This window comes from Schistocerca nitens, chromosome 2 (assembly GCF_023898315.1).
Source record: "Schistocerca nitens isolate TAMUIC-IGC-003100 chromosome 2, iqSchNite1.1, whole genome shotgun sequence".
NCBI classification, from domain to species: domain Eukaryota; kingdom Metazoa; phylum Arthropoda; class Insecta; order Orthoptera; family Acrididae; genus Schistocerca; species Schistocerca nitens.
The window spans coordinates 1,073,144,468-1,073,171,108 of NC_064615.1; the positions used below are offsets into that span (position 1 = coordinate 1,073,144,468).

General features: G+C 43.5%; 1 protein-coding gene across 2 annotated transcripts in view; it reads right to left on the reverse strand.

Moving 5' to 3' along the window:
* LOC126237464 (dehydrogenase/reductase SDR family member 11-like) overlaps positions 1-13,121 on the reverse strand; it is a 135,420-nt gene extending 122,299 nt beyond the window's left edge. For both annotated transcript variants that reach the window (XM_049947603.1, XM_049947602.1), the window contains exon 1: positions 12,987-13,121. In XM_049947603.1, coding sequence (XP_049803560.1) covers positions 12,987-13,118 — 132 coding nt within the window. In that variant the 5' untranslated portion in view covers positions 13,119-13,121. The remainder of the gene's footprint in view (positions 1-12,986) is intronic.
* Between the last annotated feature and the right edge of the window lie 13,520 nt (positions 13,122-26,641).

Genomic DNA, 26,641 nt, shown 5'->3' on the forward strand with positions numbered 1-26,641 from the left:
CAGTATATTGCTCCCTCCTACGTATATCTCGCGAAGAGACCATGCGGATAAAATCAGAGAGATTAGAGCCCACACAGAGGCATACCGACAATCCTTCTTTCCACGAACAATACGAGACTGGAATAGAAGGGAGAACCGATGGAGGTACTCAAGGTACCCTCCGCCACACACCGTCAGGTGGCTTGCGGAGTATGGATGTAGATGTACCTATTTGTTACACTAGCTCTTCCTCTTCTTGTATTTGTCTATTCAGATTCTCTGCCCCATTTATGCCTGCATCCTCGGTGGGGTCCTATCTCGTTACTCCCTTTACAAGGCTGTAAGTGCAATGCAAGTACCTTCGCTGTACCTACTTGTTACACTAGCTCTTCCTACACGTCTTTCCCCATTACGGCCGTGCGGCTCTTGGAGGGATTACCTAGTAACCTCAATTTTATCCAGAACCATTGAAGACATTGTAGCGAAGGGTCTGAGTTGAGTGGAGTTAGGGCTGAAGGTCGTGCAGACTTGAGCATCCTGTGCAAAATAATATATATTAAACAAAATATCTTCCTCTGCAATAAACAAAATAGGAGTTTAACAAGCGGACTGCAAATTTATGTAGTCCAGTTAGGTTCGTAAAGGTTTCGGCATTAGAACAACTCAAAAAAGAAAAACGAATTTCTCTAGCACAAAAAAACTGAAATTAACTCCGTCCCAGTAACACTAACATTGCGAGGCAATAACAAGAAAACAAACATTTAACAATATTAGACAATAAGCGGAAAATGAAATCCGGTGGTCAATCAGAACCAACCGTGATAGACAAAATAAAATCAGAATTGTAGCACTGAATATTTATAATTGGATACACATTTGTTAACAATAAAATTTACATTGCTCTTTGTTCGAGACAACGAACGCACGGCCAGGATGTAGGCAAACGAATTAAACCCCGACACAAAACACTGTGCAAATGGTCCTTGCATGTGGAATATGAGCGGCAAAGTCGCTACTGTGTCGTCGTCAAAGATCGCAGCACCACACTGAAGTCGGCAACCGCACATCGGTATAGGACTGCTGACGTTTTTAAATAAACCGGGAATCCGATATATCTATCTTGAGGAAAGTGCCATTACAGGGTCTCGATAATCCGGAAAAGGATATCGATATATGGAAATATAGACGGAAAAGATATCTACGTACCTACCTATAAAAATACAGGCTGCACGTTGTAAATATACTGACGGTTTTAGAATTGTATATTTAAGTATTGTTTCATTATTATATATTATGTACATTAACAAGCTAACAGCCTTCTTATCCCCCTCAGAGAAAGAATTGAAAGGAAAACGATGCTCGGTCACACCTGGCGATAACCACTACCTAACAATGGTAACTGCATGTAAGTAGCACAATAACAGGTGTCCGATGGATCTGTCGTTCGGTTTCGTCAGAGCTGCTGAAATATATGGTTACTAAAATGCCACCTAATTTTAAAACTAGTTACACATATGTAGCATGTGGACGGCTAAGCCATACTTCGTTGGCCTTGCGCCATCTTGTATCTCGAAGCGGAAGAGGGTCTGCTGCCATGGAACATGTGATGTTTGCTAATGAACTCAGTTTCCGTAATTTCTTAATGATTTTACCTGTACTGAAAATGGAAAGTTATGTTAGTTTCCAATAGCTTTTATATCAAAATGTATTTAATTTGTAACTGGTTTTTGATAATACGAGGGTTATACGGAAAGTAAATTCCGAACGGTCGCGCAATGGAAACCACAGTGAAAATCACAAATATTTTATTTGCAACAATCAGCTGCACCTTCCACCTACTTCTCTACATAGTCGCCACTCCGACTGAAACATTTGTTGTAGCACTGTGCCAATTTTCAAGTACCCTCGTCGTAGAAGGTAGCCACCTGTGCTTTCTGTCAATTCTCTACTCTGGTTTGCTGCTTGTTGTCTGTGTCAAAATATTATTATCTTCATAACCAGCGGTTCATGTCAGCAGAGATGAAAATCCGAGGGAGCCAAGTCCGGGCTATAAGGTGGGCGATCAAACATATCCCATGGAAAACGATGCAGGAGCGTTCTCATTGTCTCTTCAGTGTGCGGCCGAGAATTGTCACGAAGAAGGAAGTGCATGACAGTTACGTTGTGTGAGTTGCATGAAATCAGTCGAAATCTCTCGGCAGGCACCCGTACTTGGCGGGTGACACTATTTTCTAATCATCTTTACGTGATCGCTGTGCACTCAGGACCGAAAAGAGCGACGTGACGCGATCGACAGGCTTCCTAGAGACACTTCCCAACATATCTCTGCAAAGTTCCATCGGATTTTCACTGCTGCTCCATTTCACTGTCGATCGGATAGCCCTCCTACTTCTATTTAACTTGATTACATTTACTATAGGTGGGCGGTAGAGTAATACACTCGTGGAAATGGAAAAAAGAACACATTGACACCGGTGTGTCAGACCCACCATACTTGCTCCGGACACTGCGAGAGGGCTGTACAAGCAATGATCACACGCACGGCACAGCGGACACACCAGGAACCGCGGTGTTGGCCGTCGAATGGCGCTAGCTGCGCAGCATTTGTGCACCGCCGCCGTCAGTGTCAGCCAGTTTGCCGTGGCATACGGAGCTCCATCGCAGTCTTTAACACTGGTAGCATGCCGCGACAGCGTGGACGTGAACCGTATGTGCAGTTGACGGACTTTGAGCGAGGGCGTATAGTGGGCATGCGGGAGGCGGGGTGGACGTACCGCCGAATTGCTCAACACGTGGGGCGTGAGGTCTCCACAGTACATCGATGTTGTCGCCAGTGGTCGGCGGAAGGTGCACGTGCCCGTCGACCTGGGACCGGACCGCAGCGACGCACGGATGCACGCCAAGACCGTACGATCCTACGCAGTGCCGTAGGGGACCGCACCGCCACTTCCCAGCAAATTAGGGACACTGTTGCTCCTGGGGTATCGGCGAGGACCATTCACAACCGTCTCCATGAAGCTGGGCTACGGTCCCGCACACCGTTAGGCCGTCTTCCGCTCACGCCCCAACATCGTGCAGCCCGCCTCCAGTGGTGTCGCGACAGGCGTGAATGGTGGGACGAATGGAGATGTGTCGTCTTCAGCGATGAGAGTCGCTTCTGCCTTGGTGCCAATGATGGTCGTATGCGTGTTTGGCACCGTGCAGGTGAGCGCCACAATCAGGACTGCATACGACCGAGGCACACAGGGCCAACACCCGGCATCATGGTGTGGGGAGCGATCTCCTACACTGGCCGTACACCACTGGTGATCGTCGAGGGGACACTGAATAGTGCACGGTACATCCAAACCGTCATCGAACCCATCGTTCTACCATTCCTAGACCGGCAAGGGAACTTGCTGTTCCAACAGGACAACGCACGTCCGCATGTATCCCGTGCCACCCAACGTGCTCTAGAAGGTGTAAGTCAACTACCCTGGCCAGCAAGATCTCCGGATCTGTCCCCCATTGAGCATGTTTGGGACTGGATGAAGCGTCGTCTCACGCGGTCTGCACGTCCAGCACGAACGCTGGTCCAACTGAGGCGCCAGGTGGAAATGGCATGGCAAGCCGTTCCACAGGACTACATCCAGCATCTCTACGATCGTCTCCATGGGAGAATAGCAGCCTGCATTGCTGCGAAAGGTGGATATACACTGTACTAGTGCCGACATTGTGCATGCTCTGTTGCCTGTGTCTATGTGCCTGTGGTTCTGTCAGTGTGATCATGTGATGTATCTGACCCCAGGAATGTGTCAATAAAGTTTCCCCTTCCTGGGACAATGAATTCACGGTGTTCTTATTTCAATTTCCAGGAGTGTAATATAACAGATAGGGGAGAGTGGGAGATTTTGCCGCAGTGGGTAAAATGATGTACCTCAATATATCTGTAACTGTGAGAGCTAATCTTCTCTGATCGGTGCTGCCATCTGGTGCTCAGTTATACAATTAAGCGTACGGAGCGCGGTAACCTTGCCAGTTGTCGGCGCAAGAAGCATAGTTTGTTTTGTCTTTGTTTCTTCTAGTACTTCATCTCTAGTTTCTAAGAGAGAAGGCATTTCCTGTTGTGTCAAAATGCAAGTTTTTGTTGTTATGCCTATCTCTGCTCATTAACACTCACGATTATGTAAGTATTATTTCTCTCAAACAAAACCCGAGTGTCGAACTATAATTTCATATTGGCCATGCTTGTCGGGGTTATTTTGACACACAGACACCAAGTGCATCTTTTTATCCCACTTTAGTTTCACACCAAAGAAGATAGAGAGCTAAATTACATTCGTTAACCTTGGTTTAATGAAACCTAAAGTAACATAATACGTTTCTTTTATGAGGATGGGTTTCTCTGTTCAGAAGCGGAGGACGGACATCCGTAAAATACAGAGCTTCTGGGACTGTGGGTGAATTAAGAAATGCCGTTAATGCTGTTCATAAATGGGACTTCTGTACGGGAGAGCGCCATCCAGCACACCGTGCCAGAGGCAAAGATCTGTGCGTAGTATGTGGTGGATTCTTCAAAGATGACGAGGAATGGTACTCATGTATTTGTTGTGCTTTTTGGTGTCATTCTGAATGAAGTGGGTGGGACAGTCCTGAAAACTATAACTGTGACTCTTGTCTGAAGAAGCGTTAGTTGTCTAGCAGCTATGCAAGAGACCAGTTACTGAATACGCTTCTACTCAGGTCCTCTTCTCTTCTCTTGCTATTTTATAAGAAAATTATTATTACTGTTTTGTATCTATTCCATAGTTAATCAAGCTGATATTTTCGCTATTTTCTTTTAGAAAACTATCTTGTTCATTGTTTTGATATTACCCCATTTACTGCGTCATTTTAACCGGTATATTGGGTAAAATGACGAAATGTAGGGAGTCATAATTATCAGTTTCTCTTCCTGACACGTACAGCTGTACATTTATGGTTTCAAGATATGTTACAGTAAACACATTAGGCTTATGGTATACGAAGATTGGGGCCTCTAGGTATTATAGAATAAAGGTTATAGTCAAAATGCATCAGGCACGCTAAATTCCCCCACTCTGCCCTAAGCTACTGATCAAATTTTCACGACTCTACCATTTTTAAATTTCGGTAAAATGCACACATCAAAAAATGTTTTGCATCACCCAGTTCCAGAACTGACGTTGACGGTGGATATTGTATTACAGACACAGTCCCTTTGACTGTTCAGAGATGTCACTAAACACGCCCAAAAATGTAAACAACCATTCGTGAGCAGCGCCCGACAGCCAATCAGTTCCAGTCAATCTACTAAGAAGGAGGTACACGGCTCGTGTTGTCTGTAGTTCAACCATGCCTACACGGACAATACCGCGGTTCGAACGCTTCCGCATTGTTACTTTGTGCCAAGAAGGGCTCTGAACAAGAGAAGTGTCCAGGCGTCTCGGAGTGAACAAAAGCGACGTTGTTCGGACATGGAGGAGATACAGAGAGACACGAACTGTCGATGAGATGCCTCGCTCAGGCTGCCCAAGGGCTACTACTGCAGTGAATGGCCGCTACCTCGGACGAACCCTGACAGCAACGCCACCATGTTCAGTAAAGCTTTTCGTGCAACCACAGGACGTCGTGTTACGACTCAAACTGTGCGCAATAGGTTGCATGATGTGCAACTTCACTTCCGACGTCCATGGCGAGGTCCATCTTTGCAACCACGACAGCATGCAGCGCAGTATAGATGGGCTCAACAACATATCGAATGGATCGTTCAGGATTGGCATCACGTTCTCTTCACCGATGAGGGTCGCGTATGCCTTCAACCAGACAATCGTCGGAGACATGTTTCGAGGCAACCCGGTCAGGCCGAACGCCTTAGACACACTGTCCAGCGAGTGCAGCAAAGCGGAGGTTCAAATTCAAATGGTTCAAATGGCTCTGAGCACTATGGGACTTAACATCTGAGGTCATCAGTCCCCTAGAACTTAGAACTACTTAAACCTAAGTAACCTAAGGACATCACACACATCCATGCCCGAGGCAGGATTCGAACCTGCGACCGTAGCGGTCGCGCGTTTCCAGACTGAAGCGCCTAGAACCGCTCGGCCAGACGACCGGCAGTGGAGGTTCCCTGCTGTTTTGGGGTGGCATTATGTGGTGCCGACGTATGCCGCTGGTGGCCATGGAAGGGGCCGTAACGGCTGTACGATACTTGAATGCCATCCTCCGACCGATAGTGCAACCATATGGGCAGTATATTGGCGAGGCATTCGTCTTCATGGACGACAATTCGCGCCCCCATAGTGCAAATCTTGTGACTGACTTGATTCAGGAGACCGACATCGCTCGATTAGAGTGGCCAGCATCTTCTCCAGACATGAACTCTATCGAACATGCCTGGGATGGATTGAAAATGTCTGTTTATGGATGACGTGACACACCAACCACTCTGAGGGATCTATGCCGAATCGCCAGTGAGAAGGGAACAAGCTGGACCAACAGTGCCTTGATGAACTTGTGGATAGTATGACACGTCGAATACAGGCATGCATCAATGCAAGAGGAAGCGCTACTGGGTATAAGAGGTACCGGTGTGTACAGCAATCTGGACCACCACCTCTGAAGGTCTCGGTGTATGTTGGTACAACATGCAACGTGTGGTTTTCATGAGCGATAGAAAGGGCAGAAATGATGTTTATGCTTTTTCTAATTTTCTGTACAGGTTCCGGAACTCTCGGAACCAAGGTGATGCAAAACTTTTTTTCATGTGTGTATTTGCTCCTACGTATATGGCCATGTCGTATCTTGGAACAGTGTTTTATAGCAAAAGACTTACTTTCTCGGAGCAATTTTTGTAATTTTCGAGAAAGATTGCAGCGCACGTACAGTGAATGCTATTATTTACAAATGAAATTATTAAATACATTAAACCTGTATTAGGCAACTGGCTAGAGACGAAAGTCTGAAACTCGTTCTATGCTAGAACACTCTCTCCTACTGGGGAAGTGACATCTTGTTTTTCGGTTACAATTAAATGACCGGCAGCCTACATAGTCTCTGATATGAGATACTGCTGTGGACGTGCACAGAGGAGCCGATGAAGTAAACATAGTGTCTGGTAGCAACCAACACAAAAAAAAAATGGCTCTGAGCACTATGGGACTCAACTTCTGAGGTCATTAGTCCCCTAGAACTTAGAACTAGTTCAACCTAACTAACCTAAGGACATCACACACATCCATGCCCGAGGCAGGATTCGAACCTGCGACCGTAGCGGCCTCGCGGTTCCAGACTGCAGCGCCTAGAGCCGCACGGCCACTTCGGCCGGCGCAACCAACCCAAGTGGAGGTATAAAGCGCTGACAAGGTCAAATAGTTGTCTGTTACAGATGCAACGCACAGCAGCACTCTTGTTTAGTCCTTAACGCATATTGGTCTCGCTGCTCGTGACGTGTTGTATCACATCGCAATAACGGAGGTCCGATAGAACAAGTGACTGTACAATTCTACGTTTAACATCCTTTGGAAATAGGTTGCTAAGCGTCTAGAGGGCATAGAGATATCTGGTGACATTATTTTCTGATAAACTATGCAGCTTCCAGTGTTTGTACCATATAGCTGTGTATGGAATACAGGTGGATTAGAAATTACACATTTCTCGACGCGAAAAGTTAAGCAGTCGATTATCAGGAATTAAACGACCTCTCGGGCAGAGTCGATACAGGACACTCAGGTTCGTAAGAAGGATGTTCAATATCAGCTGACCATAGAAGCCACGACCAGAGCAATGAGTGAATATTTATTCAGATCATTGAAAAAATAAATAAGGCGTGCTGTCTCATAATCCCTCGGAACGTCAAGAATCATACAGATAAAACTGTTCAGCTCAAAAGAATCAATAGTATCTCTAGCACCAACGACCCCCACTGAAATAAAGAGCAGCGGCGTGCATCCTGCCTATTCTGGAACGTGAAAAAAAAAAAAAAAGTTCAGTTCTGTCCTCCAGTAACATACTCCACAATGTCCATAAATGAAGTCAGTTTCCGAGTTTGGTAATTAAAATAAAAAAAAGGTAAGGCCTACAGCCATTTAAAATGCTTCAAAAGGGATTAAATTTTTGGTTGAATGATGAACCAGATTGTAAAAGAAAGCCAATTTAGCCAAAATCAACAGATTTTTACGTAGTATCTATGTATTCAGTAGTTCAGCCACAACTTTTAAACAGAGTAATTTCACAAAATGTTGCCTAAAGAGGAAATGCAAACCTTACGAACACACGCTAGCTGCAAAATTTTAACGCCAACCAGTATACGTGGAGGGCCGTAAGTGTTATTCACCCACGAATTGACCAAACCAAAAAAATTGCCAAAGGCTCGGTTGCCTATTGTGAGCTAAACCGGTAAACGAATACAGACAGCATTCGTTCCATGTAAGAATCAATTTCCTCCAAGTTTCAACAAAGGTTGAGTGACACGCATCTATATCCATACTCCGCAAGCCACCTAACGGTGTGTGGCGGAGGGTACCTTGAGTGCCTCTATCGATTCTCCCTTCTATTCCAGTCTCGTATTGTTCGTGGAAAGAAAGATTGTCGGTATGCCTCTGTGTGGGCTCTAATCTCTCTGATTTTATCCTCATGGTCTCTTCGCGAGATATACGTAGGAGGGATACTGCATGACTCCTCGGTGAAGGTATGTAAACAGCCAATCTGTTTAATCATAAAATATAGGTTTTCACGGCCGGTGTTGTCTTCAGTTGAAACTTCCGGACTGAGAGGCCGTGGTCGATGTACAAAATTTCCATCTAACGTTTCGTCCCCATCTACGAGAGACATCTCCTGAGGTCGTCCGGCTACTGCCACTGAAGCTCCAGGTACTCTACATTTATAGAGCGCATAGAGGGCACCACCATTCGTCACGTGATGCAGACGGTATGTCTATCTTTGGAAGGCGTCATCATTCTGATTAAGAGTAATCGATTGTGCTGGCGCAACGTCGACATCCATATTTTGACCAGATTTAAAACTTCCTCTTTCCTATTAAAATTATTATGGTGTTTGTAAATCTCTATTGCTTCTCTATACATGAGCGCATGATAATGGGATGTTCGTGCTAGAACGCTTGTCTCTTTAAATTTAATTTCGTGGTTCCCATCTCGTAAAACATGCTCAGCTACGGCCGGTTTTTCGATGTGTCCTAAGCGACAGTTTCTTTTATGTTCGGCTAAGCGGGTGTTTACACTTCTTTTCGTTGTCCCAATATATACAATATATTTTGTATACCCCAGGTGTTGTTAGGGGGTGTCGGGCGTCTTTTGCAGTTCTTAAATATTCCTTAATCTTCTTGGTGGGTCTGAAGATTGTTTCGATCCCATACCTGGCCAGAACTTTGCCGATACGTTCCGTGACTTTATTAATGAACGGTAGGAAAACTTTTCCAGTAGGTGACCATTGATGCTCTTCACTTCTGGCTTCTGTTCCTCTTTGATGGAGGGATCGATCGATGTCCTTGCTGGTATATCTGTTTTTCATGAAGTCTGGCCGTAAGTGATTTACTTCATCTTGCAAGTAAGCCGGCTCGCAGGTTTTGTTGGCTCTGTCCACCAAGGTTTTCATGACACCTCTTTTTTGCCTAGGATGATGGTTTGATTCCTTGTGGAGGTATCGATCCGTGTGAGTGTTCTTTCTATATACCTTGTGGCCCAGCCTCCCATCCACCCGTTTAATTACCGACACATCCAGGAAATTGAGTTGACCGTTGCTCTCTTTCTCCATCGTAAACTGTATCTTCGGGTTAATGCCGTTCAGGTGCACCAAGAAGACATCCAACTATTCTTCACCATGAGTCCACACTACAAATGTGTCATCAGCACAGCGGTACCATTTTGCGGGTCTGCAGTCTGCAGCGCTCGCTGTTCGAAGATCTCCATAAATAAATTGGCAACAGCTGGGCTGAGACGGCTTCCCATCGCCACCCCGTCAATCTGTTCGTAAAACTCGCTGTACTGGAAATAAATTGTCGTCAGGCAGTGTTGAAATAAAGCCAGTATGTCAGTCGTAAAAATATCTGCTATATATGAAATAGCTTCGTTTACAGGCACCATGGTAAAAAATTACACTACATCGAAGCTCACAAATCACTTGGGCTGACGTTAATATCCCTCAGTTTTTCAATAAAATGCGCCGAGTTTTTAATGTAACTGTCCGTTCTTCAAAAAATGGTTCAAATGGCTCTGAGCACTATGGGACTTAACTGCTACGGTCATCAGTCCCCTAGAACTTAGAACTACTTAAACCTAACTAACCTAAGGACAGCACACAACACCCAGCCATCACGAGGCAGAGAAAATCCCTGACCCCGCCGGGAATCGAACCCGGGAACCCGGGCGTGGGAAGCGAGAACGCTACCGCACGACCACGAGATGCGGGCGGTCCGTTCTTCCAATGTATAGTAGCAGCAAGCAGGCGAGATATCTGGCCACCTCTTGTGTTGGAGGTCCTATAGCACTCACAATCGGTCTCATCGGGACCTGTGATTTATGTACCTTTGGGAGTTCATATAGTCTGGGTGGGATCCTTACCAAGTAGGATTGACAGAGTGCATCGAAAAAGTTCAAAGAAGGGTAACACGTTTTGTATTATCAGGAAATATGGGAGAGAGTGTCATAGAAATGATACAGGATTTGGGCTGGACATCATTAAAAGAAAGGCGTTTTTCGTTGCAACGGAATCCTCTCATGAAACTCCAATCACCAACTTTCCCCTCCGAATGCGAAGATATTTTGTTGACACCGACCTACATAGGGAGAAACGATCACCACGATAAAATAAGGTAATCAGAGCTCGTACGGAAAAATATAGGTGTTCGTTCTTTCCTCGCGCTATACGAGATTAGCATAATAGAGAATTGTGAAGGTGATTCGATGAACCCTGTGCCAGGCATTTAAATGTGATTTGCAGAGTATCCATGTAGATGTAGATGTATAATACTGCAAAAAAAGAGAAAAAATCACCAGTATTCTCCTAAGGATTCTAATTTTTTGAAACTCTGCTCAAAAGTCATGTTGTAATAGGGGATCTTACCACTGTGCGGGCGTTACGAATAGTCACTCCCAAAGGGTGAAAACTGAGTATGAAGAATTCTGTAAATCGAGCTAATTTGTCGGTTTTCAAGAGCTGCAAGTGGATAAAGGCATAGTATGTAGGCACAGGCACCAGAGCAGCTACGTTCTATTTTTGTTGTGTAGTATGAATCAAGGTTGTTAAGTCTTTAATTAATTAGTGTTACCATAATTTGGTTCCTCTTTTATTATTTCATAAAAATGACAGACAAATCATTAATATTTTCAAGCAAATGAAACATTGTACTTAGACAATATGCCGATGATGCTGTAATCTACAGGAAAGTTGCATCACACGAAAGTTGTGAACGAATCAATGAGGATTTGTAGAAAATAAATGCGTGTGTAATGACTGGCAGTTATCTCTCAGTATTAGTAAGTGTAACCTACTACTTATAACAAGGCGAAAATGCCCTTTAATGTACGAGTGCAAAATAATGCCCAGTCTTTGGAAGTGGTAACATTCATCAAGTATTTGGGTGTGACTATTCGAAATGATCTCAAATGGAATGATCAGATTACACAAGTAAAGTGCAAGGCGAAACTCTAGATTGCGGTTTATTGGTAGAATCCTGAAGTGTTGCAGTCCTTCAACAAAGGAAATTGCTTACAATACGTTAGTTCGTCCAGTCTTTAGAGTATTGTTCGTCTGTATGGGACCCTTACCAGTTGGGTCTGATTCAAGAGATTGAGAAGGTCCGAAGAAGAGCGGCAAGATCCGTGACTGGTACATTTAGCCATCGCGAGAGCGTTACAAATCTCATAGAAAGTTTGAAGTGGGACACACTCGCAGATAGACGACGCGCTAAACGGAAGGGGCTGCTCACTAAATTCCAAAATCTGATCTTCACCAAGGATGTAGAGCATATATTATTACCATCAACTTTAAAATCGTGCAATGATCACCATTCAAAGAATATGGAAATTAGATCTCGTACTGAGGCGTTCAGACAGCTGTTTTTCCCTCGTGCGATCCGCGGGTGGAACAGAGGGGGGGAAATATGACTTTGGTGCGAATTGTGCCCTCCGTCACACAACTTGGTGGCTAGCGGAGTATATATGGAGATGTAGATGTAGACTGTTACGTCACTTTGTAAAAATATTCTGTATTAAGGTTGGTGCCATTCTGCAATAGAACGGATGTTCGGCGACGACAGCGAGAAGCTACCGTAAAGACTAGATATTTTTGGGGGGAAGGGGGGGGGCAAGTCTTGCACACAGCACTTCCACGATTACCTTAATCCACGACACACGGCAAGAGGGACATTATTCCCTTACAAATACTGTACCAGTTCTTAACTTGTGTGCTTGTTCCCCGTTTCTGTCGCCATTGTGATTAAAATAGAACTGATAGCTTTACCATTTTCGCAATATTTTAAACGAATGCACATTGTACAAATAAAAATTACTCAAACTGGCGTTTATCTGGTAATAAATATGCAACCAGTCGCTTTATTTTAAGATTTATTCAACCGTGAACTTGTTTTCGAGCCACTGCAGGCTCATCTTCAGATGGAGGTGTTACAAGAACATTATGTTGTGGACCAATTGTAGCTATATGCAGTGCTGGTGCTGCTGGCGGAAATGACGGAAATTTAGTAATCGGTGACGAAACGCCAGTTTAAATCACAGTCGCAGTTCGTCATTCACAATGGATATACTGAAAAAAAATTACTCAATTTTTAAAAAAGGTTTATTTAAAAAAGAAAAATTTCAGCACTACTGCTACGGCTAACTGATATTGCTGTTATTTTTTACTCGGTTATTAAAAAACGGCACCTGTTATCACCGAGACCAAACAAATAACGAAAAATACCTTTTACTAAGAACGAAAATACAGGTATCGGTTTTAACCTGGCCTTTTTCCCATCCCTACTCTACAGGCGCACGCACCTTCATCCTGTCGGGTCGCAGGTCGACCCCCACGACGGTGACCCCGCGCTGCAGCAGAGCGCGCGACACGGCGGCGCCTATGCCGGAGCTGGCGCCCGTCACCATGGCAACGCGGCCTGCGTACCGCTCCATGCTGATGCCTGCAGACCTCTGCTGCTACTGAGGCGTCCTTCGCGCCGGGAACCTGTCGCACGTGTAAATACGATAACAGTTCTTGTTTTCCCTGTGTCTTAAGATTAGATTCTGCGTGTTTAAGAAACATGAAAACTCCGCTACAGCCACACGACGCCCATTTCTTATTACAACGGGTGAAGCACGTAATTTCTACACCCTAAATTTACTGCATACATTTGTAAATATTAAAACGATATTTTCGACAAATTTTTAAAGGAATTTGTTTCTATATAATCCCCTGCGCTACTGATAAACAAAACCCTATTTCATACCAGTTTCAATGCAAATGACCATCGTCGACAACCTTCGTACGAGGGTCACTCCAAAAGAAATGCACACTATTTTTGTAAAATTACAGTTTTCATTCCGCATGTATGAAAGTTTTACAGTGTGTAGAAACATCCTTCCCGCTTGTGTTCAAACTTAGTTCAACCTGTTCCCGTGAGTGGCGCCATCACAGCATGTCTTCAAGATGGCTTCTACACTTGACGTTCGTCAGAAGCAACGCGCTGTCATAGAATTCCTGTCCTGTGAAAACGAGACAGTGGGAAACATCCACAAGAGGTTGAAAAATGTGTATGGAGATGCTGCTGTCGATCGCAGTACAGTTAGTCGCTGGGCAAGCAGGTGACGTGATGAAAGCGGGCACGGCAATATTGAGGATTGTCCTCGCAGCTGCAGGCCTCGTACTGCACACACTCCAGTTAACGAATTGGTGACTGCTGACAGACGCATCACAGTGAACGAATTGTCACGCTACGTTGGGATAGGGGGAGGAAGTGTTTGCAGAATACTGAAAGCGTTGGCGTTAAAAAAGGTTTGCGCCAGCTGGGTTCCCAGGATGTTGACAGTGGCTCACAAAGAAACAAGAAAAACGGTATGCAGCGAACTTTTGGAACAGTACGAGAATGGTGGCGATGAAGTTCTTGGAAGAATTGTGACAGGTGATGAAACATGGCTCCATCATTTTTCACCAGAGACGAAGAGGCAATCAATGGAGTGGCATCATGCAAATTCACCCAAGAAAAAAACATTCAAAACCACACCTTCTGCTGGAAAAGTTATGGCTACGGTGTTTTTCGATTCCGAAAGACTCTTGCTTGTTGACATCATGCCAAGTGGAACCACCATAAATTCCGATGCATATGTGACGACAATGAATAAACTTCAAGCTGAGTCGTGTTCGACCACATCGGCAAAAGCAGGATGTTTTGCTGTTGCACGACAATGCACGGCCACATGATAGTCAGAAAACCGTGGAAGCGATCTCAAAACTCGGACGGACAACACTGAAACACCCGCCTTACAGTCCTGACCTGGCTCCATGTGAGTATCATCTCTTTGGCAAACTGAAAGATTCTTCGTGCAACAAGGTTTGAAGATGATGACTCCCTTGTGCACGCTGCCAAACAGTGGCTCCAGCAGGTTGGTCCAGAAGTTTACCGTGCGGGTATACAGGCGCTGGTTCCAAGACGGAGTAAGGCAGTTGAGAGGGATGGAAATTACGTGGAGAAATGAAAATATTGTTCCTAAACGATGTATCTACACACTGTAAAACTTTCAAACATGTAGAGTAAAAGATGGATTTAAAAAAAAAAGTGTGCATTTCTTTTGGAGTGGCCCTCGTAGCATCTCATAAAAAACGAGGAGAATTCGAAAGTAACTTAGACATGTCGCCCCACTCTAAGGTGGTTTACGCAAGCGTGGTGCATTCTCAGAAGAGACTTCATGTTCTTTGTTTCCAACAGCCGCAATTCTCTTCGGGTACGAGTAACAGGTGCATCTCAGCGTGGGAGTGAAATGCTGCGACAACCGGAAACGTACTCCAGAGCTGAAGTACGCGGGGCAGAATGATTCTTGTGAGCAAAACGTCTTAACCGCACAAGGATTTACCGCGAAATTCTGGCGGTATATGGACCAAGCGCAATGTCGCGCCGTCAATTCCTCTCCTGTGTCAAACTCTTCATCTCAGAGTAGCGCTTACAATCTACAACCTCCATTATTTGCTGGATGTATTCCAATCTCTGTCTTCGTCTACAGTTTTTACGGTCTCTGCCTCTAGTACCATGGAAGTTGTTCCCAGATGTCTCAACAGATGTCCTTCCATTGTGTCCCTTCTGTTTGTCAGTTCTTTCCACATATTTCTTTCACTACCGATTCACCGAAGAATCTCAGCATTTCTTACCTTATCAGTCCACCTAATTTTCAACACTCTTCTCTACACCACATCTCAAATGCTTCGATGCTTTTCTTGTCGGTTTCCCCATAGTCTCTGTTTCACTGTCATACAATGGTGTGCTCGAAACGTACATTCTCAGAAATTTCTTCCTTGAATTAAGGCCTACTGTAATGCATATGTCACTTCCCTTCACGTGTTTAAGCCAAGTATTATGCATATTTATGCGATCGGGATTGCTCAGTAGCAGTCAGGCTACATATACATTTAACAATTAAGCGTCAGCAAGGAGCATTAGAGATGAAATCATAGGAGCCAATGTTGTGCAACCTTAGTAAGGACAAGATCCGACTATTCGGGAGTAGGATCTTACAATCTGAGACAGTGTTCCGAGACAAACGTCCGTCACAATGTCCGCAAACGTGACGTCAGATCCGCCTAGCTACAGCGATCTGACTGAATGTTTTGAAACGAGAGAAGTGTCCTTATTGGCTGAGTGAGAAAGGGGGGTCTCTCTTGTCCTTCGGGAAGACAGGGCTAGTTAGTCTCGAGGTGGCACTCAAAACCGACGGTCGAGTAACCGGGGCGGCTCTAAAAGAACGGTTGAGAGTACATATTTCAGCTGTTAAACAAGATATAAAGTGAAGTTATTAGTTATCAGAACGCCAGGTGCCGTGGGCAGTGTCTATCATTATGTAAAGTCAGAAAACGGTGTTAATGTGTGTAAATGGTCGAATATAATGGCGTAGCCCCGAGCCGCCATATTGCAAATTCTGATTCTATGACGTGTGTGACAAAGCAATTTCCGTATTAAAACAAGTATAGTACAAACGTTGTTGACAATTAACGACTGTCATCCCTAAACACTCCACTTCAGCAGGATCACCACCTACATGGAACCTGGCGACTGAGCGCTACTACTGTGCTACGAGGGACTTACCGAAGCAGCAAGACACCAGGTTAGTGATACCGCCTAGAGAAGTACTGCCTTCTCGCTACAGTGCCGCTGAGGGTGCTGCACTACGTTTGATACTAACAGATTCTCTTGGCCAGGAATGTCCTTTTTGCCATTGCTAGTCTGTGTTTACGTCCTCCTTGCTCCGACCGTTGTGGGTTATTTTGCTGTCTTGGTAGCAGAATTCCTTGACTTCATCTATTTCGTAATCACCCGTCCTAACGTTAACTTTCTCGCTGTTCGTATTTTTGCTACTTCTCATTTCTTTCGTCTTTCTTCCATTCACTCTCAATTCACGTTCTATACTCATTAGACTATTCATTCCATTCAGCAGATCCAGTCATTCTTCTTCAGTTTCACTGAGGACAGCAATATCATCAGCGATTCTCATTATTGATATCCTTTCACCTTGAATTTTAATTCCACTCTTGAATCTTTTATTTCCGTCATTGCTTCTTCGATGTGTGGATTGAATACAAGCGATGAAAGACTACATCCCTGTCGTATACCCATTTTAATCCGAGCTCTTTGTTCTTGGTCTTCCATTCTTATCGTTCCGTCTTGGTTCTCGCACTACCCGTCTTTCCCTGTAGCTTACCCCTATTTTTCTCGGAATTTCGAAACTATTGTGCCATTTTACAGTGTCGAACGTGTCTTCATTTTTATCTAGTCTTGCTTCCAATATCAACAGCAACGTCAAAATTACGACTTTGGTGCTTTCACCTTTCGTAAAGCCCAACTGATCGTTGTCTAAAACGTCCTCAATTTTCTTTCCGTTCTTCTGTGTATTACTCTTGTCAGCAACTTGGATGCTTGAAGCATTAACCTGAATGTGCGCTAATTCTCGCACTTGTCGGCTCTGGCTCTCTTCGCGGAACTGTGTGGGTGACGTTTCTCGAAGAGTCAGATGGTACATTCTACACACCAACGTGAATAATCGTTTTGTTGCGACCTTTCCAACGATTTTGGAAATTCTGATTGAATGGTTTCTATTTCTTCTGTCGTATTTGATCTTAAATCTTCCAAAGCTCTTTTAAATTCTGATTCTAATAGTGGACTCCGTATCTCGTCAATATCGACTCCTGAAACTTCCTGGCAAATTAAAACCGTGTGCCGGACCGAGACTCGAACTCGGGACCTTTGCCTTTCGCGGGCAAGTGCTCTACCATCTGAGCTACCCAAGCACGACTCACGACCAGTTCTCACAGCTGTACTTCCGCCAGTACCTCGTCTCCTACCTTCCAAACTTCACAGAAGCTCTCCTGCAAGGTTCGCAGGAGAGCTTCTGTGAAGTTTAGAAGGTCGGAGACGAGGTACTGGCGGAATTAAAACTGTGAGGACGGGTCGTGAGTCGTGCTTGGGTAGCTGCTAGAGCACTTGCCCGCGAAAGGCAAAGGTTCCGAGCTGGAGTCTCGGTCCGGCACACAGTTTTAGTTTGCCAGGAAGTTTCATATCAGCGCACACTCCGCTGCAGAGTGAAAATCTCATTCTGGGAATATCGACTCCTGTTTCTTGTCCTATTATGTCATAAGACAAGTCTTCTCTCTCATATAGGCCCACCCATCCGCTGTCTGCTCTGCATTTAACTGTTAAATTCCCATTGCACTCTTAATGTAACCACCCTTGCTTTTAACGTCACTTCACCGAAGGCTTTTTCAACTCTTCTACATGTTGAGTCAGTCCTTCCGACAATCATTTCTTTTTCAATTTCTTTACAATGTTTCTGCAGCCATTTGGCTTTAGCTTACCTGCTCTTTCAAAATCATGTAACACAGCAATCAATCGTCCTTTACTTTTAGGCTTTATTAAAGCAAATCTTGAATGAACTGTGATAGGAGCCCGAACAACAGGGAACTGACGTACTACGACATGCATTAAAGCTCCGAAATACTGCATTGATAATGGATAAGTACTAGCTGAAATGGAGATTTGCTTTAATAGAGACTTTTGGTCACAATCTGTCAGGGTCACTCAACACACTATTTCGCCGGCGTTGTGATCTAGCGAATGATGCTTCTCCGCTTTTCCTGTATGGAGTATAAATTTTCGATGCGCTGCCTCTTGAAGCACGAAACACTTCGGTCGCCTTGCTTATGGCAACACCGACTATACGAGCACCAATAGTTTGCCACCTTTTTCAGAGTGATGTTGACTTCGTGTGATACAAGTCTTCGGCCGCTGTTTCTGATAATTTCTATCCATAATTTAAGCAGTGATTGGATTCGAACCAGGGACCCAGGACATTTTGATTTCTAGTCGAAAATATTATCCCCTTTTTTAACAATAATTACTCTATTAAAAAAAACCTTTGACATTATAATCGATGAACACAGCTCATGTTTCACATGCATTATATACATAACGTACAGCACATCGATAAGTATTAGAACGCTGATGTATTGGAGCAAAAACTAAATCACATTTGAACGCAGTAATACAAATTTGAACTACCTTTTTGGTGCTTTACATTCTGAATTCAAAACTGCAGACTAGACTGCTATTCCCTCAACCAAATTTCAGAACGTAACTTTTGGTGCTGCAGGTGTACTTAATGCTCTGATCTTGACTTATCGGTGAACTTTTAATAAATGCCCAAAAAACAAAATCCTATCTTCGGAAGGGAAAAAACCAAAGACAAATTTTATCCGATTCCACTTTTTTCAAATATAATCGTCTGCATTGGCTGCATTCGCCAAAAAGGTTCTTCCATGTAAACCGGAAATGTGATGATGTTGTCTTCACCGTTAGTGTTTACAGTGTAGTTTACGTAGTTTCCGAGCATCCACATCACAGTACTGTCTGTGGGTAGAACTATGATTCAAGCCACAATGTTATACGAAAGGCTTATTTCAATAGTGGTACAAGCCCACTTTTCTTCATTCTGAGATACAGAGTCCTAAAGTTAAATGAGCGCTGAAACATCTGCAGTTGCAGAGATATTCGAGCATATGGCTTCTTGCTAGAGATGAACATTTCTTTCTGTTTGTTTGGACCATTAATGTCAGAAGCATTATAGACAGAAAAGTGGAGGTAATGGACTTGTACCACTATTGAAATAAGCCCTTCATATGTCAGTGTTGTAACTGGTTTCCGAGCTTCTGGCGAGAAACTATATTTTCCTCCTGGCCCATTCCCAGTTCATTAAATGTCCGCAACAAATAAAGCTAGGTCGGAGCATCTCAACAAGACCAAATTTGAGGCTTTTGTCAATCAGTACAATCTGATATATTTTTTCATGTGCTGCAACTGTATTGCTCACGACTTATAAAATGCTCAAGCTACATCTGATGAGTGAAATGATAACCTAATGTTGCCCAAGACAGTCTTCCACGTTGCTTGAGTCCTTCAACTCAATTTGGTTTGGGCTGTCTTTCTTCTTCCATGCATCACCCAAGGCGTTCGTCGTTCAATCGCTCTTTCGTAAAAGGTTTTCGCCTAAGTAATTTGCTTCAAGATAAAACTTTGATAAGTTTCGGTTTAAAATTAAAGTTGCCTACATTTATGGCAGCTACATACTTGCAGGCTGTAAAATGCTGAATAGCTTCGAAGTGATGGTGTCTAGCTCCTTGTTAATTATCGTGACGGTCCTTCTTACAAATAACGCGTTCGCCTTCCTGATAATGTCCCTTATTTCCAAGCATGCCGTCCGTCTCGACATTTTGAGCACGGCGTTGTTTAATCTGAAGATATTGTCTTTTCAACCTGCTGGAGCATCGCATTATCCTTTTGGCATTCAATTTTGCTATCCGGAATATCTTACAAGAAAACCTACCCATCGCACCCCTCCTCAGATTTAGTGGTAATATGGCCCAGTGGATAGCCGCTCAAAATCTGAACACAGATAAGGCATGAAAACAGGAAGAAGGTGTACTTAACTGTGAAAAGAAGCAAAATAGAAACAGTGACCGGTCCACACTTAAAAAGTGCCGCATTGAGCGAATATCAACAACCACGGGGTCGTGCTTATGTGGTCACGGTTCCGGACTGTGAAGCAGTCGATCTGTATTCAGAACTGTATTGTGTCATTAATATCTACTTCATTATGCACTGTCCGTCCGCTCATTGAAATGTTTGTTCTCTTTCGGACTGTGAAGCAGTCGATCTGTATTCAGAACTGTATTGTGTCATTAATATCTACTTCATTATGCACTGTCCGTCCGCTCATTGAAATGTTTGTTCTCTTTCTGTAGTCTTGCCAGTTGTCATACTATGCATTGGTCATAGAATATGAGTAACGTGGTAAGGAAACGTTACCGTCGCAATTAAACGCGATGAATAGCAAGAGCAGGCGAGATACCACACAGAAGTCTCACAGAAATGAAAACAACAAATAAACGGGTGTGAACTATGTTACACGAGGGTGAGTCAAATGAAAATCTTAAATTTGTAATAACAAATCGAAATTTCGCGCCGTTATCCTGTAATTTGATAGGCGTGCTACAAACAACGTGCAGAATGGCCTGTAGGTGGCAGCGTAGTGCAGATGCACACATACCGTCGCAGTATCAGTATAAAGATGGCCGCTCCACTTGCGTTCTGTTATTCGGTTTTTGCGTAGTGAAGGTGTGAAACCTATTGAAATTCATCGACGAATGAAGGTTCAGAACGGTGATTCATGTTTGTTACAGCAGCAAGTCTACGAATGGAGTAGGAAGTTCGCAAATGGTGTGAGTTCAGTGGACGATGCTCCTCGTCCTGGTCAGGCACAGCGAGTTGTGACTCCACAGAACATTGCAGCAGTCAAAGTCATAGTGAAGGAAAACCACCGAGTGACTGAATGACAACGCAGCATGTTTACAGATTAGTCATGGTCATCACACTACATTGTGCATGATGTGCTCCAGTTTCACAAAGTGTCTGCAAGATGGGTGCCACGGCAGCTGACTCCTGAAATGAGAGAACGACGTGTTGATGCTTGTGAAGAACGTCTTCGGCGCTTTGAACGAAAAGGTGATGGCTTCCTTGCAAGAATCGTTACTGGGCACGAAACCTGGGTTCACTTCCACCAACTGGAAACGAAGAGAGCGAGCAAGGAATGGCGCCATTCCTCATCACCAAAACCAAAGACGTTTCGAACAGAATCATCAGCAGGGAAGGTTATGCTGACTCTCTTTTGGAACGAAAAAGGCGTCATTTTGGAGCATTACATGTCTAGAGGGGCTACTGTTACCAGTGCATCATATACAGATCTCCTAAAAAATCATCTGCGGCTAGCAATCAAATCAAAGCGACGTGGATTGCTGTCAGCAGGTGTCCTTGTGCAACATAACAATGCAAGGCCCCACACTGCCCGTACAACAATTGCAACAATCACAGACCTGCATTTTGAGTGTCTTCCTCGTCCACGATACTCACCAGACCTTACCCCAAGTGATTACCATATGTTTGGACCACTCAAAGACGCAATGGGAGGAAAGAAGTTCCGTTCTGATGAAGAGATACGCCACGCGGTGCATGAGTGGTTGCGCGGACTACCAAAAGAATTTTTTTCTAAAGGAATTTATGCACTTTGTAAACGCTGGAGGACTTGCATTGAGCGTGGGGGAGATTATGTTGAAAAGTGATACAGGTTTGTACCGCTTCTGCACAATAAATAATATTTAAAAAATTTTTTTTAGGTTTTCATTTGACTCACACTCGTAACAAAGGAATTCAGCCGGCCGCTGTGGGTGAGCGGTCCTAGGCGCTTTAGTCCGGAACCGCGCTGCTGCTACGGTAGCAGGTTCGAATCCTGCCTCGCTCGTGGATGTGTGTGATGTCCTTAGGTTAGTTAGGTTTACTTAAGTCTAAGTTTAGGGGAATGATGACCTCATATGTTAAGTCCCATAGTGCTTAGAGCCATTTGAACCAAAGGAATTCAAAAATCAAAACTTCCAAAACGCGATGTTACTTCAAAAACGTTAAAAAAAATGTTCTCAGAGAGCACAGAGAAACTGCGTGCTTGTGAAACTCTTGTGAAAAAGCCTATGTGAAAAAGTATTATGTTTTCATCATTTCCTTGGGAGTGATCACATTCGCATTCATACGAACATCTAAATCGGGCAAGGAGGCATATCTCACGTATTTAACAGGCGTAGAAATTGGGTGCGCCGGTAAAAGATTCCTATCATATGACACGTACTATCACCAATGCCGTGTATGGTACACCAGACGTGTTTGCCGGTGGAGGTTTCGGTTGACTTGTCGCCTTGACATCAAACGTTTGTGGTTCCCATTCGAAAGCCAGTTCCTTTCGGCTGTTAATAGAGCAGTTGTGCAGAATCAACTGCTATTATAGGTCCATTTCTTACACCATAACACAGATACAAATTTGAATACAGCGAACAGAGGGAAAAAAGAAATTGGCATGAGCGAGGTTTGAACATGTCTTGGCGGTGACCATTTAACGACCACCCTGTTTCATGCTGCTCTATAATCCACTTCTTGATCTTCACTGTTATTGTTTTGATTCCTTCTCACAGTTCAGTCCACCTTCTTCCTGTTTTCATTCTTGATCTGTGTGCAGTTTTTGACTAGCTGTCCACTGTGTACACTTACCACTAAATCTGAGGGGGATGCGATGGGAAGTTTCCCTTGCGAGATATGTGTTGTGCTTTACAGAATACATAGGTGTCTAAAATCCTGATTTTTCCGATAAGATTGCTGGTCCGCCAGGAGTTTCCTATTATGGAACCTTGTACGTTTGTCCGTCGTCGGCTTCCAGTTCTTCCTGGCCATTTTCAGTGGAGATCTATTATTATTCCCACCATCTCCACCCGTGGTGCTTCGCCAGTTTCGAACCCTCTGACGTTTAATAGCTTACTCTTCCCCTCATTTATTTTTGTACCCGAGGCTGCGCCGTGTTTGTCAGTTTCAGTTTTCAATGCGCCTTCGTTACTTCTGCGTCGTAAGAGAACCTCAGCAACATCGGCGTGAGCTCTTAAAGTGAGAATCGCTGTTGAAATGGCCAGACCAGTTAGTTTTTCATTCATTGCCGAGTGCACCAGCCTCAGTAAAGAAGCAAGACAACCAAGGTTTCCTAATCACGGATAAAAGTAAACGTAAACAGCGTTTAAAATGTGTCTGCGGTGCACCAACGTTAATCGACTATCGGCAAAGCCTACGTTGCATTTGACCTCGGTTAACTCATTGTATTGCAAAGTGAGGCGCCCCGGATATGCCAAGATGTTGATAGAGATGTGAATTTCCACACGGCCTCCTATATATACCGTCTCTTTTCCGTAATCAATTTTTCTTTCGTCTTTTTCCCTTCACTTCGAATATCTACGCCATTTAAATATAAAACTCATCACGTATATGCTAATTAATACTTGTAATAGTCACTTGTATGAAAAATGCACGTCTTAATATTTCTAACTATGTACTGCATACTAAAATCCAGTTCCCATTCCAAACATAAATTCTTAATTACTGATCTCTTATAAAAGATTTTTAATCAAGGTTGTACGGTTATAATGTTACAAATTGCATTGTTATAGCTTTCTGTATTTTTACAGCCGGCCGGTGTGGCCGAGCGGTTCTAGGCGCTTCAGTCCGGAACCGCGTGACCGCTACGGTCGCAGGTTCGAATCCTGCCTCGGACATGGATGTGTGTGATGTCCTTAGGTTAGTTAGGTTTAAGTAGTTCTAAGTTCTAGGGGACTGATGACCAGAGATGTTAAGTCCCATAGTGCTCAGAGCCATTTGAACCATTTTTTTGTATTTTTACACTTCACGTAAATGCTCATAGAACAGGCATCTGCATTTAAAATTTTGAACCTATCTGGAATCGAACCCAGCCCTCCCACGCCACGAACAAGCACGCTGCCAAACAGACACACTGCTTGTCGATCAAAAAAAAAATCATAATGTAACATCTTAAGCGAGACAGGGAAACATAGAAGTCGATTTTCTCGAGAATTTTTGAGAGTTGCTTTGAACTGCTTTGGGAGAGAGAGTTTCGTAGTTCACGTATCGTAAATATAAAGAAGTACAAAAATCTGTTTCTCCTGTGGCCCCCTTGTTAGAGAAAAACAGGCGATGTGCTCACATGTGGAGGCACAATTTGATTCTACTGTTGGTAAGTTTGATTCATAAATTAATAAACTCTCTGTGTTCATCTCATGTATACGGTACGGCATATAATGCCTTGAGTCTGTCTCAAAACATCGAAACGCGCCGCCATCTTAATACCTGGTCATTTTGAGAAAACCGGGCGTGAGCCACGGCCGTGTTTAACCGTGGTCAACTCGCTTGTTTAACTTTGATCTAGATTGGTGCGCAAGAATTTTATATTGAACATGTTCAAATGCCGACTCCAATGATGTTAACTTTATATCGGGCTTGGTGCACTCAGCCATCAGTCCCCTGGGAAGTGGATCCAGCAACAGCACAAAAAAGCGACATGGAAAGTGGACTACCTTGTATTTTGATGGCCTTTGTCATCTGTCCATTGTTGGTGATCTTTGCCGTGATTCCTGTTATCATATCCAGGATCACTTGCATAGTACATTTTATATTACTATAGCACTTGACATAATGTCTTGATATCCTCAGCTTGGTGTCATGATACGTTATACTGGAAGGTAGGATTGATGTTTCTTTATTACTTTCTCAAGTACAGGCCTCATTCTACTGTTTACTGCTGTAGCAATAGTTTAATAAAATAAATTTGCTAAAGTTAGTGGATAGAGGTTATCTATTTTCTTCTGATCTTTTCCTTTTGACACTAGAAAAAATTTTCCTACATTGAAATCTGTGGCAATCAACACACCCCCACCCCTCTCATTACTTCGTTGAATATCTCAGTAAAAGTCGAGCCGATGATATTCCAGAATCTAAGATAAAAGTCCTTTGGGAGTACATCCGGTCTGGGCGATTTGTGGGATGGTGATACGGTATTTAACTCGAAAACTGCCTCTGCACTCAAATTAGCTAAAAATCCGATATTCTCGTCGTTCATCATCTCTCTGTTAAAAACTTCGTCTATCGAAATTGCTTCCGATTCCTCAGCGTAGTAGAACTGTACGTAATGTTGTACCATTTTTCCGACAACTCCGTTTTGGTTTGTGAGTAATCTCTCACTGTCTGTTTCTAAGCCTTCAATGAATGTGTGTCTGCAATTTCTCTGGTACCTGAATGAATAGTTCATTGATTTCCGTTCGCCTTCTGTTAAAGACCTGGGTTATGATTAGATCTAGAGTCCTTCCATTTGTTTCTGTTTAATATTCAATAGTTAAGCCTTTATTCGTTTCCTTTACTGAATGTAAGTGTCTGTCACACTGGATTTATGATAAGCTCTCTCAGCCCTGTGTAGTAAAACTCTAAAGTCCTTTTAATGTCTCTTGCTTTTTGAGATCCATAATAGATTAAACTTTGTCTTAATTGCCACAATTCTGCTTCAGAAGAATATTTATTTGTTGAGCATAGACAGGTATTCCACGTGTCGCTGATGAATTCGATTATTTCTTTGCCTCCCGAGCGCAAAATGTTGAGAATCCACTAGGATCTATATATTTTGGTCGGCTAGTTATACAAATTTACAGTTACTTAAAGGACACAATGGTCAGGAAAACAAACCAGTATCACCTCAACTGCAAAGATTCTTTCGCGTGTAGAATCGGATGTATGCATTCAATCTACACGGCTGCACAAAAGTCTAGATGAAGAACGTATATTTCACTAAGGTGGGCTGCTTCAGTTTGTATCTATCAGTTTCGTGTTGGTAAACAGGTTATGCAGTTCCCTGCAAAAGTTGAAGTTCGGGAACTGGTCTTTTTTTTTTGTTTAATACGCAATTACAGTCACCGACTATTAAAAGGTTTCTAGGGTTTCTTCTCAAGAGACAAGGAACATCTTCTCTGTTAGAAGGGGAGGGACTGCTACGGTCGCAGGTTCGAATCCTGCCTCTGGCATGGATGTGTGTGATGTCCTTAGGTTAGTTAGGTTTAAGTAGTACTAAGTTCTAGGGGACTGATGACCTAAGATGTTAAGTCCCATAGTGCTCAGAGCCATTTGAACCATTTTGTTAGAAGGGGATCTCTCTAACTTGATGCTATTGCCGGACGGCGCATAAAGGTTAATTAAGGTGACAATAAATAGGACAACATGTTTCTCGATTTGAATATAAAGTTTGAGACTGTGTACTGGAATGATCTCTCTTAGGAAGGCTATTGTACCGGTGCTTTCTACGGGTGCTACATTCGGTATTGTTTTAAAACCAGGCACAGATAAACTTAAAAAGATAACTTCTGTAACATTAATATATGAGCTTCTGAGTCACAGATAACTGTTGTGGTGATGCAATTTTTAGTTCAGATTTAGTTCTACTAATAGTCAGAGCGAGTATTTTATAAGCTTGAATCATACTCA